Source organism: Mchenga conophoros, linkage group LG14 (genome assembly GCF_057382185.1).
Source record: "Mchenga conophoros isolate Kocher_MC1m ecotype Shallow Benthic linkage group LG14, M_conophoros_male_GT1.1, whole genome shotgun sequence".
Lineage (NCBI taxonomy): Eukaryota > Metazoa > Chordata > Actinopteri > Cichliformes > Cichlidae > Mchenga > Mchenga conophoros.
In genome coordinates this window covers 17,879,879-17,894,572 of record NC_140539.1, presented here as the reverse complement: position 1 = coordinate 17,894,572, position 14,694 = coordinate 17,879,879, and the positions used below count along the sequence as shown (strand labels likewise).

Genomic DNA, 14,694 nt, shown 5'->3' with positions numbered 1-14,694 from the left:
GTCTTTGCACATCATGGTCTCACCTCATAAGAGCTAAGCTAAAGAAGGAAACATTTTAAAGCAACAAACCTGCACTTTTAGACATGGACAGATTAATGAAAAAGCAGTCCTCGAGTGACGGCTGTTTCATGTACGAGGATGACAGTGAAACATGGCACTCATTGCACCGCAGCTCCCAGTAAAGCTTTGGTGAGTGTTAACATTTTGATGAAAGCCAACGACATCATGAATGATCTAGAGATGGCACGATACCACTTTTTTATGTCCGATACCGATATCATGAATTTGGATATCTGCCGATACCGATATGAATCCGATATAGTGTTTTTTAATCAACAAAACTGTTTTTTTAAATATCTTGCTGCATTTTGTATAAGTTCATACTCAAGTTTAAAACAACAACTACACTAAAGCTATTCTGTTATACCTATATGCAAAAAAAAAAAATTTCATAGTTCAGCAATACTGATCAATCTAATAAACTTAAACCTACACCATCCTCCCTATTCTGGTATTTTAAAGAGTACTTAGCGTAAATATTAAGCAACCTAACTAATAGGGTTCCAACTCCCAGCAACAACAAAAATAAATAAATAAAAAATAGGGAACCACCCCTCACGCTCCACCTCATGATGATTAATCAACGTAATCAACCTTAATTTGATGCAGTGTGAAAAAAAATGCACAGAAATCAATTATTTTTCAAGAAATATTAAATAGATTCAACATCTTTCTTCAACAAAATTGCAGACTGCACAGATGGTACCTTCCCAAAGGAAAAAGTACTATAGCTTACTAGGGTATATATATTAGACTTAATAGTCACTATATACAGTAATTGACTTCTATTCATTTTACATCAAATTAAAACTTTGGGTGTAAGATTCGGATAATTATTTATTAAAAGCTAGACATTTTAAATGAAAATAAGAAAGAAAAGTATGTCTTTGTGCCCCCTTTTCCCTGTTCATGCCCTATCGGCCCCCCTGGCTAAACTTTGCTAGATCCGCCCCTGCACAGTTACCAGCGTCAGCTACGTAGAAAAAGATCCTCGAGTAGAAAGTAATATTAAATAAATTCTAACAACAGCTGATCAAGCTTAAACGTGCTGCTGTTGTTCAGCCGCTGGTTTCCTCTTTCTGGTGCAAAGTGGGCCAAAAACAAACCAGAGAGACGGACTCGCGACAGAAAAGCTGATCAGCTGATCATTAAGCAGTTTCATGATTGAAGTAGCAGCCAGAAGAGGCAGTCGCTCCATATATCGTTTGGTAAGCTTAACGCAGGAATGCTTTACAAACATTCAGAGATGGACTTACACACTTGCTTTACTTCTCTCGGGGATAACTTTGTCGGAGATGAAATGCCAGGTTGCTAGCGAAGCTCCACATGCTATCCAGACCACTGACAGGTCCCGCATGCCACAGCCGCTCTATCACGTGATGCATACTGCTCCGACGTGCTAACGTTCTGAGGTGAGTTACGGCGTGTTGCAAGTTTTGTGAGGTGCTTTCGTGATATTTAATGGATCGGATTACATTTTTTATTTTTCTCCGATATCCGATCCAGTAATTTAGGTCAGTATCGGACCGATACCGATACGTAATATCGGATCGGTCCATCTCTAGAATGATCAATGTGCGATGCCGTATAGCATTTATGGCTCACTGGGATAATGGCTTTTGTTGCACATCAGTGCATCCCGGCACGCTAAAGCTAAGACTACTTTCAAATAAATTCACAGATTTAGTCCTTATTAGAAACCAAGAACTACCTTGAGGAACCAACGTCCAGCGTTGAGCTGCTGCAGATCCGTCCAATTGAAAAGTGAGGCTTCGTCCATCTGTCTATCTGGAAAAACCTTCTCTACGTCTGTGGTCCTTCGCAGGGTAAAGTCACGCATCAGGAAAGGAACACCATCCATGCTAGCAAACAAAAGAATTAAGAAGTAATTAATATTTGCAGCTGATGTGTACGAGAGAGATGAAGGTTCCGAAAATAGCAGAGAAGAGATAAGAGCTGAAATCGTGCCAAAAAAGGAAAATGCTGCTGCTGACCAATATGCGAATTAAAAAAAAAAAAAAAAAAAAACCTGAGCTCATATCAAGATCATTTCCAAGAAAAGACAAAAGGAAAAAGCCCTTCCATTCTCTGTATTTGTCGTTCAAATACTAATCGGAAAAACAAACTAAGCATTTGACTAACAAATATTCTGCTAACACATATAGGTGGGTGTTTGTCTGTGTTTGAACTGTTAGTTTCCAAAACAGCATCATCATGTGTGGGGAAAAAAATAAATAAATAAAAATCATGTTCTATAGTATGAATGCGTGCACACATGAGCATTTGTCTCCAGTCTGCTTCAGGAGTGGAGTCTCTTTGTGGATCTGGCTGTCATCAGGTCTAATTACTCAGCACCGTTAGGAGCCCACCTGTCAGCAGCCTGAACATCACACACCCATTCACCTCTCTCAGGACCACACACACACACACACACACACACACACACACACACACACACACACACACACAAGATTGCTTCAAAAACATCTAATCAAATTAGGATGCACTGACGGTCTTAAAACACTCTGCACTATGAAATGTGGCTCTAAAACACAAACACACACTTTGTGGCCGGCATCACTCTCCACCTCCACACAATCACTCATCCTCCATAGCCGTACATGCATGAGTAGACATGGGCACCCACTATTCATCATATAGCACGGCCACTGGAGTATCCACCCACCCAATTTCCTGCCTTCCTCCAAGTGTGCCTCTCTGAGCTCAGCCCGTCTTCATTATGTTGGTAAAATCATGCAGGAATTGATAACTACGGACTGCTACTATACTTAACAGCGGTATGTTCAATGCATAATGCCTAAGATTGTCCCTTTGGTATTTGGAGTACACAATAATAATAAAACAAAAAACAAAATCCCAAGCAGGTCTAAATGTGATACGTGGTCCTGTGTGACGTTAGTCCTGAACTGATTGAGAAATTTTTGAAAAGCCAGTGATTGTGATAATCTATGAAACCCAGTGTGTGTGTGTGTGTGTGTGTGTGTGTGTGTGTTTGGGGGGGGGGGGGGGGGGGGGGGTACTAAACCTTTTATTTGCTTTGCTTTATCATTCTCTTGTATTGATTGTATGTGCGTACCTGATAGCCACGTCAGCCTCCAACCCAGTGACGTTCATCTGCAGCGCTCGCTGGAAGGACCAAATTGTGTTCTCTGGAGCAAGCTACAAACACACTCACAGTAAAGGACAAGCACAGAAATTTTTTATTTATTTTAACATATAGCCCCGTAACAATGACCTAACTTCTGACTTTTCTGAAGTTGGAGCTACATCTCTTGATAAGAAAATGACACAGAGAAAACGTTTTTACATGTATTTATAAAGCTTTCACACTCTGTCCTGTTCACAAAATAATACACACTCTGCCCTCTGAACACAAAGGATTGTGTGTAATGAAAAAAGTCACAGCTGCAGCTTGCCCTTTAACTCTTCTGGTCGAGGGTATGATCAATACCATACCATCACTTACTAGAATAGTATCATCCTATGAAAGCCTGTGAGTAAAGCTACTTGCCTGGGAACCACAGGAAAGGAATGATGCTATAATCAATACAGAGTGATTCTGGGACAAAGAGTCCAGTGATGTGATCACTGTTTCCCAGTGGGAGTCTCACAGCCTTCCACAGCCACTCCTAAATTTAGATTCCACAGTGAGAATCAATTGCCTTGCACAAATAGCACAAAAATCTGGGTGTGTTTTTGAGCGTGTGCGTGACTAACTGTTCTGAACAACCATCTTCTCGTTCCTTCTAACAGTTGTGTAATACTCAACAGTACGTTTTGCCAAGGGCTTAAATTTGTCTGCAGGTGATGTTAAGAAGCAATGGCATTAACCCAAGCACATAAATCAATCATGCAAAAATGCACTTTGCTTACAGATCATATGTTAATGTGGCTAACCATTCCAGCTCCAAGTAAGAGTCTAACTGGTGCTTAAAAAAAAAAACTACAAACAACACTTTGTCTTTGGCTGGGTTACACCGCAGTCCAGAAGAACATGTAGGTATGGAGCGCTCCCAGCTCACATAGTTTTTCTATTTTTCAGTTGCACACAAGTTAATATGCTGACACAGTCCTTTTGTTTTTCATTCAGAAAAGTGAGAAAAACAAAACAAGGGACTAATATAAAAAATAACAATATAAAGCAGCACAATTTTTCCTGGGACTCTGGGAGCCTTGCTGCTAAGCCAATATCTGGACTCTGTATGTTACTGTACGAACATGTACATCAATTTATTTATTTATTTCGTTTTAAATTCTCATTCAGAATGGAAGCTGGGCATCAGCTGACTCACCATAGGGGCTCCTTGATGGCCAATAACAGCAGGGCGTGGTTTGAGGGTGGCTGGGTCCATGATGCAGGGAGAGGTGATATGTAGGGGCACCACGTAGAGTGCTAGTAACACACTGACATACAGCAAAACCACCACCACCTGGAACACTGGAAGAAGATATGCAGCATCAACATAGTTACAGTTGTTAGCTGTGATATAATGAAGTCTAGTTTGACTTTGGGGAAATTTGCTTTTATGATGACTACTGTAAGAACACTCCAATAGGAGCATAGCATAATAACTGGAACAGGGGAAATGGGTAACACAAAATCTACCATTCAGCACCTCCAAAGCTCACCAAACAGCTCATTATACACAGTTTGTGAAAGATGCTAGGTGCTAGGAGTGTGCCAAAATCAGTTACCTGTGCAAAGGCAGTAAATATCTGAATGTTCAGCAGTGCTTAAAACTACACAGTGGCCAACAACACATCCATCGAGGCCATAGAGATTACCCTGTGTCCAACTCTGTATGAGTGTGTAATGATGGCTGAAAGTGGGCACCCACACACAGGAATGTATTTGTTTCAAGGTCAGCTCCGGGGCGGGGTTCAGTAGCCAACTCTTGTTACACACAGGAGACTCACACAACCCTCATCCACCCTCTCACTCGCACACACACACACTCATACCCTCTTTGATATTCAGTTGCTGTTCTGCACTGAATAAGATAAATTTTGCCAAGACCTTTTCACCTCATCAAGTATATATATAAAAAAAAAAAAAAACCCTCAAACATAAACATAAAAAATGAAGCCAACAACTAAACAGTCAGGCAAGTTATTTTCCATCTTTCAAAGAGACAAGGGCAAATTCTCTTGAGCAATGATCATTTAGATGTATCAGGTTTTATCACTAAAGACACATTTATCTTTGAAAAAACAATAACTTGTAAGTAATTAGCACTTAATGATATACCATTAATGCATCAGTTTTTTGGTAGCCAACACTGTGGCTCCCCCTTGTTCAAAATCTCAAAATCATAAATCACAAAGACTTTCAAGTTCTTTTTAGGTGTCTGCTTTACAGACACCAGTGGCAGTGAGAGTGAGGACAGAGCACACATTCAGAGCTAACGATCCCCACAAAGAGTCCTGAAATCAAGGACAAACAATTCAAAATGTCCTGGGTGGAAAACATCACATGAGACCGGAGGAATGTTCGTTATCTTGGACACCCTGGGTGGAGGTCTTGGCCTCTTGTCTACATAGTGTTAATCATTCACAACTCCTCCTGTGTATGTGTGTGTTTGATCTGTGGCTGATGGTAACGTCAGGTAAGAATGGACTTGAATGTTGTGTTACAGAAGCACACATACTCATTTTTTCTGCACGGGTGACCTGTCCAGCCACAATCCAAGATAGTGCCGTGACTGCGGCGAGAGCCCCGATGTGCAGGAACGGGCCTGTAGCCTGAACAGAGGTGTGAAACAGAAATGAATGCGGGGGTATGTAGACAGAAAAGGTTAGAGAGAGTTAACGATTGAGTAGAGGAGGAGAGAAACAAAGACAAAGAAGACAGAGAGACATGGAATTACAGATATTATCTGGAGTTGAAGCACTGGCAACACTATTTAGAGATAATAGCTGTAATTTGTAATGGCATTTAATTTTAATGGCCACAGTTGGAGTCAAATCATGTGTCCACTTCAATCACACATTTCTGGTGGTGCAACAATCCCAAACGGACACACTAACTATAAGGTTATTTAAACTTCTCTGATGTAATTTAATTTTAGAGACACTGCAGTTGCTGTAGTACCGCATAGACAGTTTACATGATTACACATTCCTCCAAATGGCAAGCAGCAGAGTATCAACTGCTACAGCAGGCACACAACGATTATTTTAAAGGGACATTAAAAAAAAAAGCGAAAAAAAAAGCTGTATATGGATGTACAAGATGGACCGATTGTTGTAGACACTGATGTGTAGTGTAGGAATTACACCAGTTTAAATGGGCATGTGCAAACCTCCACAGCACTACAAAGGAGAGACACTTCAGTCCACCCTGGCTGTCTCTGTGAAAGAAAACTGATTATAGCTCCATTACTGAGCCATTATTATATCAAGGCCGACAACCTCTGGTCAAAGTGTTGGTTGTTGTGTGAAAATAACACTGTGCCTCTCGCCTGTGGATCACAACACTCACTTTAGTACGGAACCTAAGCACCAGCTGTGATGTCTACCCATCACAAGTAGTTTAGGGTGATTTAAGTCTGCTGACCTGCAGGGAGATGGGGATGACATCCCACTCTTGCGCCCATGTTTGATTGACAGATATGACCCCAATGATGGTGGTGAGCAAGGCAGCAGTAACTCCTATCTGTGTGGAGAAAGAGGGAGAGACACCAAAAGAGGTTGTTTGTTTAGACACACATATGCACCAGAATAACCCAGAGTAGCTCGCAGCTCTTTCACATCTCAAACAGTGTTTGGTAACTGTATTTGATTTGCTGACAGCATTTCTGAACAGCTTGTTTTCTGGGATTTTGCAACTCTGCTGGGACAACTCCAAACTATAAGTTGGGAAGTTCAGCTGATCAGCAACGATTGGACACAGCGACACACACAAACACTAAGTAAACACATAACAGAGTTAAAAATACATATGTAAAACTCGCCCGCCCCCCTCCCACCACCCATTTTTCACAAACCACACACAGACACATTAACAGTTGCTCAGCTTCACATTTGGCATGTTACCTTATGAAGCCAGTGCAAATTTAACTGCTGCCCAAGTGCAACGTGGCAAAGTGCTAAAACCTGAAGAGAAAGACAGAAAGAAACAAGAACAAGGTTCAGAACAAGCCTGCTGCCTTACAGATCTCAACTTGCTAATCGTTGTTATGCAAGTGGTTACCATATCTGGCAACACATGAAGACAATTTTAAAATCTCTTCAACGATATGTGACTCACAATTAGAAAAGCAATATAGGTGAAGCCAGCAGCGGTGGTGGCTAGGATGGGAACAGTGCCATCACTCCACTCCCCAGAGCGGTTGTACAGGAACCTGCAGAAACAAGGATAACAACATTTCTTGTCTTCATCACACCTAATAAAAAAAGGGTGTGAAGGCTTGTGAGAATAGAGTGTCAGTGTATATATGTGTCCCTATTTTCTCCTACCTATTATCGGCCGTTTTTCTTTCTTACAAAACAAACATGACTGACAAACTACCAACAACATTATGTTAGATTAGCTGCAGAAGTCCACAAAGAAGCAGACTTGTACAAAGAGACAAAATGATGCAATCTACAGTTGAAACATGACATTGATGTAGAAAGCTGAAAATGGAAACTATTGGTTTACTAAAGGTCTCTGATTGACAGGCAGACATCAATAAAGTGCTCTCAAGCTTTGTGTTAGCAACAATAATGCACAGACTCTGCACAGTGACCACAGACACTGTTTCTGTGCCACAGGGAAAATCTGACAAAAATAGATTATGTAACATTATTAATGGATGGTTGGACAAATTATTGAGGACTGGCTTCTGTTTTATGGGATGCTTTACTATAACATGCAACTACATATAGCTATATATAGACATAAAAATATACGCATGCTACTCTGAGTTTAAATCCTCTGAAGAGTGACACTGGGTGTAACACCAGGTCCACAGCTGCAGAGAAAAGACGAAGTGCCTGAATGTATTTGTTTCTGTGCATTTCTTTGGGTGTGGGTGTGCACATTTTTAAATGACAGCTAGGTCCTTTACATTCAAAGCCTTGTGCATGATTCTAGTGGCATAGAGCCACAGCAGGGTCACTTAGTGCAGATGCTCCTCAGCCCTTTGTGAATGCTTTTTATGCTACACATGGACAGAGATACTCCCTGCAGCTAAATCACTCAGTCATAAAGATAGGGATGGCAATTGCTGCGATCATCTCTGGAAATCCCACAAAAGCAGGGTAAAAAGAAGGAAATTTGCTATAAAGAGGGATGGCAAATGTCTATTGGAGATGTAAATGTGGATAAATACACACAACTTAGACAGCAGATAAAACTGGACTGTCTGCAGAACTCCAAAGAGGATGGCAAACATAGCCAAAGGAAAAGGTCAACAGGGGGCATTGTAGTCTACTACAGCTCCATATATTCTTGGATACTACTAGGGTTGTTTTGCATGACTCAAAAATAATTCTTATTTATCCTGCCCTGGGTTTGGTGCAGCCACTCAGTTCAACCACTGTCTGGAACAGCCCGTTTTAGCTCCCTTTCATATAACTTTCTACTGTCTGGCTGCCCCTCGCAGACTCGATCTAAACAGGAAATGGGTGAGCTGTGCACCTAAGATGGTCATTTTAGGGATATTTGCTTTCAGTTAAACTGCAAAGGACCATGAGTGGGGAAAAAAATAATAAAAAAAAAATCTACCCAAAACTAGTCTGAGGCCTTTAGGCCCATTTTAAGGCCCAGCTTTGTTACTTATTGTGAATCAAAAGCTGGGCCTTAAATGAAAAAAGAGCTGGGAGATCACTGAAAACTACAGAGGTGAAGAAACGAGGAAAGGTAATGGAAGCAACGGATGATAATAAGAGGAAAAGGTGACATTGTTGCAGAGATCCCTGAGAGGAGAACAGAGAGAGGAGAGGGAGGGGAAAGTTTTCATCACCATCATGTGATGTCTGCATACTCTTTAGAGATTTTGCACTAAAATGGAAACATCAGTGTCGCTAATCAGTTAACATTGCCTTGCATTTAGTATCCTAAAAGGCTCAGTTTCCACAGACATTGATTAAACCCATTCCTCAACCATAAACACAGGAGGCCTTCACTGAATTTTTCTTTTAGTCTAGGATTAAACCGTAGTGTCCGCTCTGTGAGAAGATGTAAGTGGTTGTCCCAAAAAACAGTAGTGGGTTAACAAATACAAATGTATATTGTCAAATATACATTTGTTCGATTAAATGTGGCCCAGGACTGAGTGGTGTACAAAACAGGAAGTTGATGGGTGAGGACCTCTGTGACGTAATGGTGTAATCTGCACAGGGTTGGGTGGTCTCTGTTCAGATTAATACCGCCTTGATTATACTCCGTTGCAGACACGGACAGCTGAAGAGTCGAGTGGTCGTTCCTATTTGACTTCTTTGAAGTTCGTGGCCTTTGGTGCATGTGTAGTTGGTGCATTGTAGAATAAATTATTCGCAGACAAGACTGCATAGTCACAAAATGCTAAAATAAATAAATAAAACCCCCAAAAAAACCCAAACAAAAAACAAAAACAAGCAGGCAGATGTCCCTACAGACCCTTGCGCTCACTGCTTTTCACTGATTGTGAAATGTACGTCAGTCAGATCCGAGCGGACCATAGCTGATTGAAGGTGCTGGAAGTATAATTGAGGCTTCTGGCAGAAAACAGGTTAAACTGATTGTTTACAAAAACAACAAGCCAACAAGTAAGGGTTGAATGTGTTTACAGCCAAAACTATATGCTGGCAGCCTCTGACAACACACAGGGGCACTTTTGTACTCACCAGTTGAACTCGCTGTAGTCATTATGTGCCTCCCACCAGAAGTAGAACCAGACAAGCAGGAGACAGAAGGTAAGGAGGAGGATCAGGGACCACAGAAGCTCCCACTGCACACACAGACACACAAACAATTATTTATGTGGCTCCTCCATATTTAATTATAACAGACTTGAGAAGATGACTTAAGTCCTTTTGACAATAATAAAAACAACTGAATTACAAACAATCTGCTGAATTCTACACACAGTAATAGAGACACTCTGTATAAATTATTGGATAGACAGTCACAATTTAAGTACCACAGGAGAGACCAGCAGAGTTCATAATAAGTTAACTTTTCCTAAACTTACCTGAGCACATGGCACCAAACTGACCCGAGTATTCCCTTATACACTTTGCTCATTAGCAAGGAACAGCTTTTAATAAAGTTTGTATGCAAGCTGACTAATTACTGTCCTCATCTCCATGCACTTTGGCACTATGGCAAATATTAAATGGGCTAAATCTTCACAGAGACAGAAAGAGACCCTGAGGACATGCATAAGAGGTGATGAGCACACAGGCATTTCCATCGTTCTCAGCAAACTTTAAATACATCTACGGTTGTGCTATTATCCAGACAAAAACCTTCTGACCTTTTCTTAAAGCAAAGAAGCTTGATTTAAGAAAAGCTCATTGTGCCCTGATGAACTAAGCATCAGCAATGATTGCTCACAAACCCTTAGGTAACGCACACAAAGCTGATTGAATAAACCCCGTGGGCTAAAGAGTAATGCGACTTTAAATGATTTGATACCAGTGACATGCAGTGAGTTTTGTGGAAATCATACACACCGTTTGATCACAGTTATATAAAAAGTCAGAGTTTTGTGTAATCTGGACCAATTGCATGATACACATTTACTAAGAAAATCGACTTTTCAAACCTGCTCCTGGGTCAGAAACAAGTGTCTGTAACTGTAGTAAATGTGTGGTGAGTCTATAGGAAGTCTGAGACGGTCAGCCAAATATCTGCATGAAGTTTAAAGATGTTGCTTATAGAATCTGGTATGTATAAAAATTACATCCAACTAATAAAATAACTGATTAATAAAAGAAAACTGTTTTTACTAGTTTAAGCTTCTTTATTTGTTGTATTTGTTTATCTTCTGTAAGTAAATTTATATTTGAAGAGCCACTTTGAGTTCCCAGAAACCATTTATGAATATTTTATAACAATAATTAATCTTTAAAAAATGAAAGAATAGACAAAAACAAAACAGATGAATGTATCCTTGCTTTTGGCCTAAACATCAAAAAACATAAGTATAAAAAAAAAAAAAAACTTGTGAGCTTTATGTGGGTTGTAGTGTTAAGATAAAGTCACTTGGTTAAATAGCCTAAGCAGCTAAAATGCACCACTGCTGAGTGCTGAGGATCAGATCATTATCACCTCAACCAGCTGATGTAAGGCAGTATGCCTGACCTGCTTTTATCAGCTCTCATTTTCAAGGTGTGTGGGTGGGTTGGTTTTTTTTTTCCTCTCTCGTTCTTTTTTTTTTAATATTCAAAGCTTTCCAAAAGCTGGAGCTAAAGGTTTGTGGATCATGAATAAGCTTTTCAGCTTAAAATGATGTTAAACACAGCATCTAAATGCCATACTTTGACCTCAAACTAGTTTTAAGAGCTTCCTTAAATTTCAGCATGCCGATCATATTCAGACTCTTATGAAATTCCTGATGGAACATGTTATTTCACTAACAAAAAAAAACACTACAATAATAATGAATAAATAAGCCTCTCAAAAACACTCAGTTATTTTCTGAAAAACAACTACTGCTTAGCTTCCACTGCAAAATAACAAACATTTACCTGGATCCTTCCTAACATTCAGATAACAGCTCAGCGTGGTTACAAAGAGGTTACACTGATCTCTGTGGGAGGAAGAGCTGTGTGTGACAGGCAGGTCTGGCCCGGGTTCCCATGGCCCTTAATGACTACCTGGAGACACCTGGGAGAGCCGACCTTGAGAGGAGCCATTGTTTGGCCTGCCCCCCCTCTCATTAAATGCTCCACCTTCTCCTTTTCTTTGGATGAACCTGAGAGAGCTGCTATGATGCACAAAGTCTTTACTACTAATACGGAATGAATATGAATATGGCACACAAGGAATCAAACAAGACAACCACAAGTCAAGAAGAAAATTCTTAAAAAGATCATCTTGTTGGGTCTGTTAGTCCGTCTTCCTGTTTCCCAGCTCACTCAGCAGCAGAGCTCATTCAGTCAAAGATGACTTGACCTGCCCTCGTAACGTCACATTACCATTCTGCACAGCTGGCTTTTTATCCGGGCAAAAGAACACATGACACAGACCAACAGCGGGCCAACGGAAATCTATGAAAATTCAAAGCAGCTCTGGGAAACAGAGTGTTTGAAAAGCACTCCAACACTTCTCCAGGCTTTATTATGACAACATTTCCAAGTAGAGTGCTAAGTTGTTTGACTCTTTAGGAAATCACAAGAGCGTATTCTCCTGAGGAAGACCAGTTATGTAATCAAACTTAGAATCTAAGTTATGCTTATTTATCTTATATGTATAATCTTGGCTGTGTCTGTGTCTGAAATGACCATATTAAAAGGACAACATGTATGATGCAGTCCATACTGCATAATGAACTAAATCAAATGCATTTCTGAAATGTTGAATAAAAAGTGCAAATATTTGAAAAGCTTGGAAGTGGCAGAGCTAACTGCTAAAAATAGAAGGATCAAATGGATCAAGGAAAATATTGCTGCAGCATATAAACACTCGTGTTAAAACCTTAAAAGGATACATTCCAGAAAATCCTCTGCTTGCACTTTGTTCACAAAACTCTGCAAGTAGTGGAGACAAATGCCATAACAAGCTTTTACCTACAATGTTGATATGCTGCTTCTACAAAGCATCGACATCCCTTCAGTCACATAAAGCATTCATCATTTATGAAATGGTACTGTACTTTATGCTCTGTCAAAAAATATATATATACAGGCTGCCTAAGAAAACATTAAATAGTGTCAAAATAATAATATTTGTGATTCTCTATTGCACTCAAGAAAACGACACCAGTGAATTCATATCTGGAAAAGTCAGGTATGGAGCACAAACCGTATGTGGTGTGGAAAAATATACCTTTTGCTCTTTTTCCAAGACAGCTGAAAGCAGAGAAAACATTGCTGTTTTAAATTAAAAAGCTGCACAAAGACTTACTTATGGGGCCAAGGGCTGTGAACAACCCCTGCACAGGATAAAATAAAAGTAATAAAAAGGAAGTCTAAACAAATTTATATGAGTTACTCTTCCCCACCTCCTTCTTCAGCAGCATTTTATTTTTAACTGCTCACAGCAGGGCCAATACAGTGGATTATTACTGCAGCAGCCAACAATATATTAAATAAAGCCTACTGGATTGTTCCTCTGTCTGCAGTAATGTTCTTTTGAATTTTATGGTTTAAAAACAACTCAAAATGTCAGCTCGAATTCAGTGTCTTCCCCTTGTTGCAGCTTAGTAAATATTCCCATTAGAGTGCAGCTAAAGGCATTTGGAATGTTAAGTGGGAATGAATCAACCTAACTCAACCCAACACTTACTGCAGACATAAATAAGGGGTGAAAAAAAATCCACAAAAACAACAGCAAAGAATCTCAAGAAAGCAAATTCAGCAAATGGTCATGCCCATGGGTTCCATACTTTCAGGCAGCAATTGAATTTGCATTAAAAGGAATCCTTATATTATGAATCCACTTTAGAGCTTGTAAATTTGGATGGACTACCACAAAAGGTCTTTAATTCCCAAACTGTTGATGTGTTACTTTTGTTAGACCCCTGGAATCAAAGTTGAAGGTCTACAGTGAAATCACTCCTTGACCGCATCATTTCGAATCCACTGTGGTAGCTTTTGTGGAGATTTGCTAGCTCCTTCCAGTTGGTACTTTGTGACAGATAATTGGTTCTCAGTCAAATTTAAAGCAAGGAAATCAGGTAAATACTGAACATCATCATATCTAACAAGACGGCACAATCAAGGTATCAGTGGGTAATATGCTACCTATAGCGGTTACAGAGGTTTTGATCTTTTGTCCTTCTTTTCACTGTAAGGGTGACTGCTAACTGCCAATATGGCTGATTCAATCTGTTCTGTGTTCTCCAACAATGCCTCAATATGCCAGACTGGATCGAGTCTACACAGTTTCACACTCAAGATGGTAACTATTTATACCCATGAGCTGTTCTACAACAACACTTGGACAGGGTTGCACAGAAGAAAACACGTGATGTGTGATTATTATACAGAACTGCAAATGGCCTATTGTGTATACTTTCATTTGCATCTGATTTGTAAGTGTAGCCCAGACAGAACTAGGATGTTAAGTTCTGTAGGATGGATAAAATAAATTCACCCATGGAAACCTGTCATCCTGTGGATTCACAAGTCAAGTTGTGTAACTGTGGCCCATCCTGCATAACAACAGCAGTAACAGCAAAGATGTTAATTTCTTCAAGTTGTTCATTTTCATTTCATTTGTCAAATTTTAATTAAGATTTGACAAAACAAGTATTTGAGATCACAATCTAATGTAATCCCTAAAAATTTAATAAATACGAGGAGATGTACCAAAATAACTAACACAAGTTAAAAACTAATTTTGATAATTTGTGACATTAAAATAAATACTGTACAAAAACAGAGTGCACACTGTGAGACAGACTGAACTACACATTCTCACAGACTACATCTTAAATTGACCGAGCTACAAAAAGAAAGACACATTTAAATAATTATTGT

General features: G+C 39.7%; 1 protein-coding gene across 7 annotated transcripts in view; it reads right to left on the bottom strand.

Moving 5' to 3' along the window:
* Positions 1–14,694, bottom strand: part of gdpd5b (glycerophosphodiester phosphodiesterase domain containing 5b) — a 41,262-nt gene that overhangs the window by 6,567 nt on the left and 20,001 nt on the right. For all 7 annotated transcript variants that reach the window (XR_014888355.1, XR_014888354.1, XR_014888356.1 and 4 more), the window contains exons 3-10: positions 9,892–9,995; positions 7,331–7,424; positions 7,117–7,176; positions 6,638–6,736; positions 5,730–5,823; positions 4,374–4,519; positions 3,158–3,240; positions 1,772–1,922 (exon numbers count right to left, since the gene is read on the bottom strand). Coding sequence is in view for 2 of the 7 variants with exons in the window: in XM_085245620.1 (XP_085101746.1) it covers positions 1,772–1,922; positions 3,158–3,240; positions 4,374–4,519; positions 5,730–5,823; positions 6,638–6,736; positions 7,117–7,176; positions 7,331–7,424; positions 9,892–9,995 (831 nt within the window). In the remaining 5 variants the exon portion in view is untranslated. The remainder of the gene's footprint in view (positions 1–1,771; positions 1,923–3,157; positions 3,241–4,373; positions 4,520–5,729; positions 5,824–6,637; positions 6,737–7,116; positions 7,177–7,330; positions 7,425–9,891; positions 9,996–14,694) is intronic.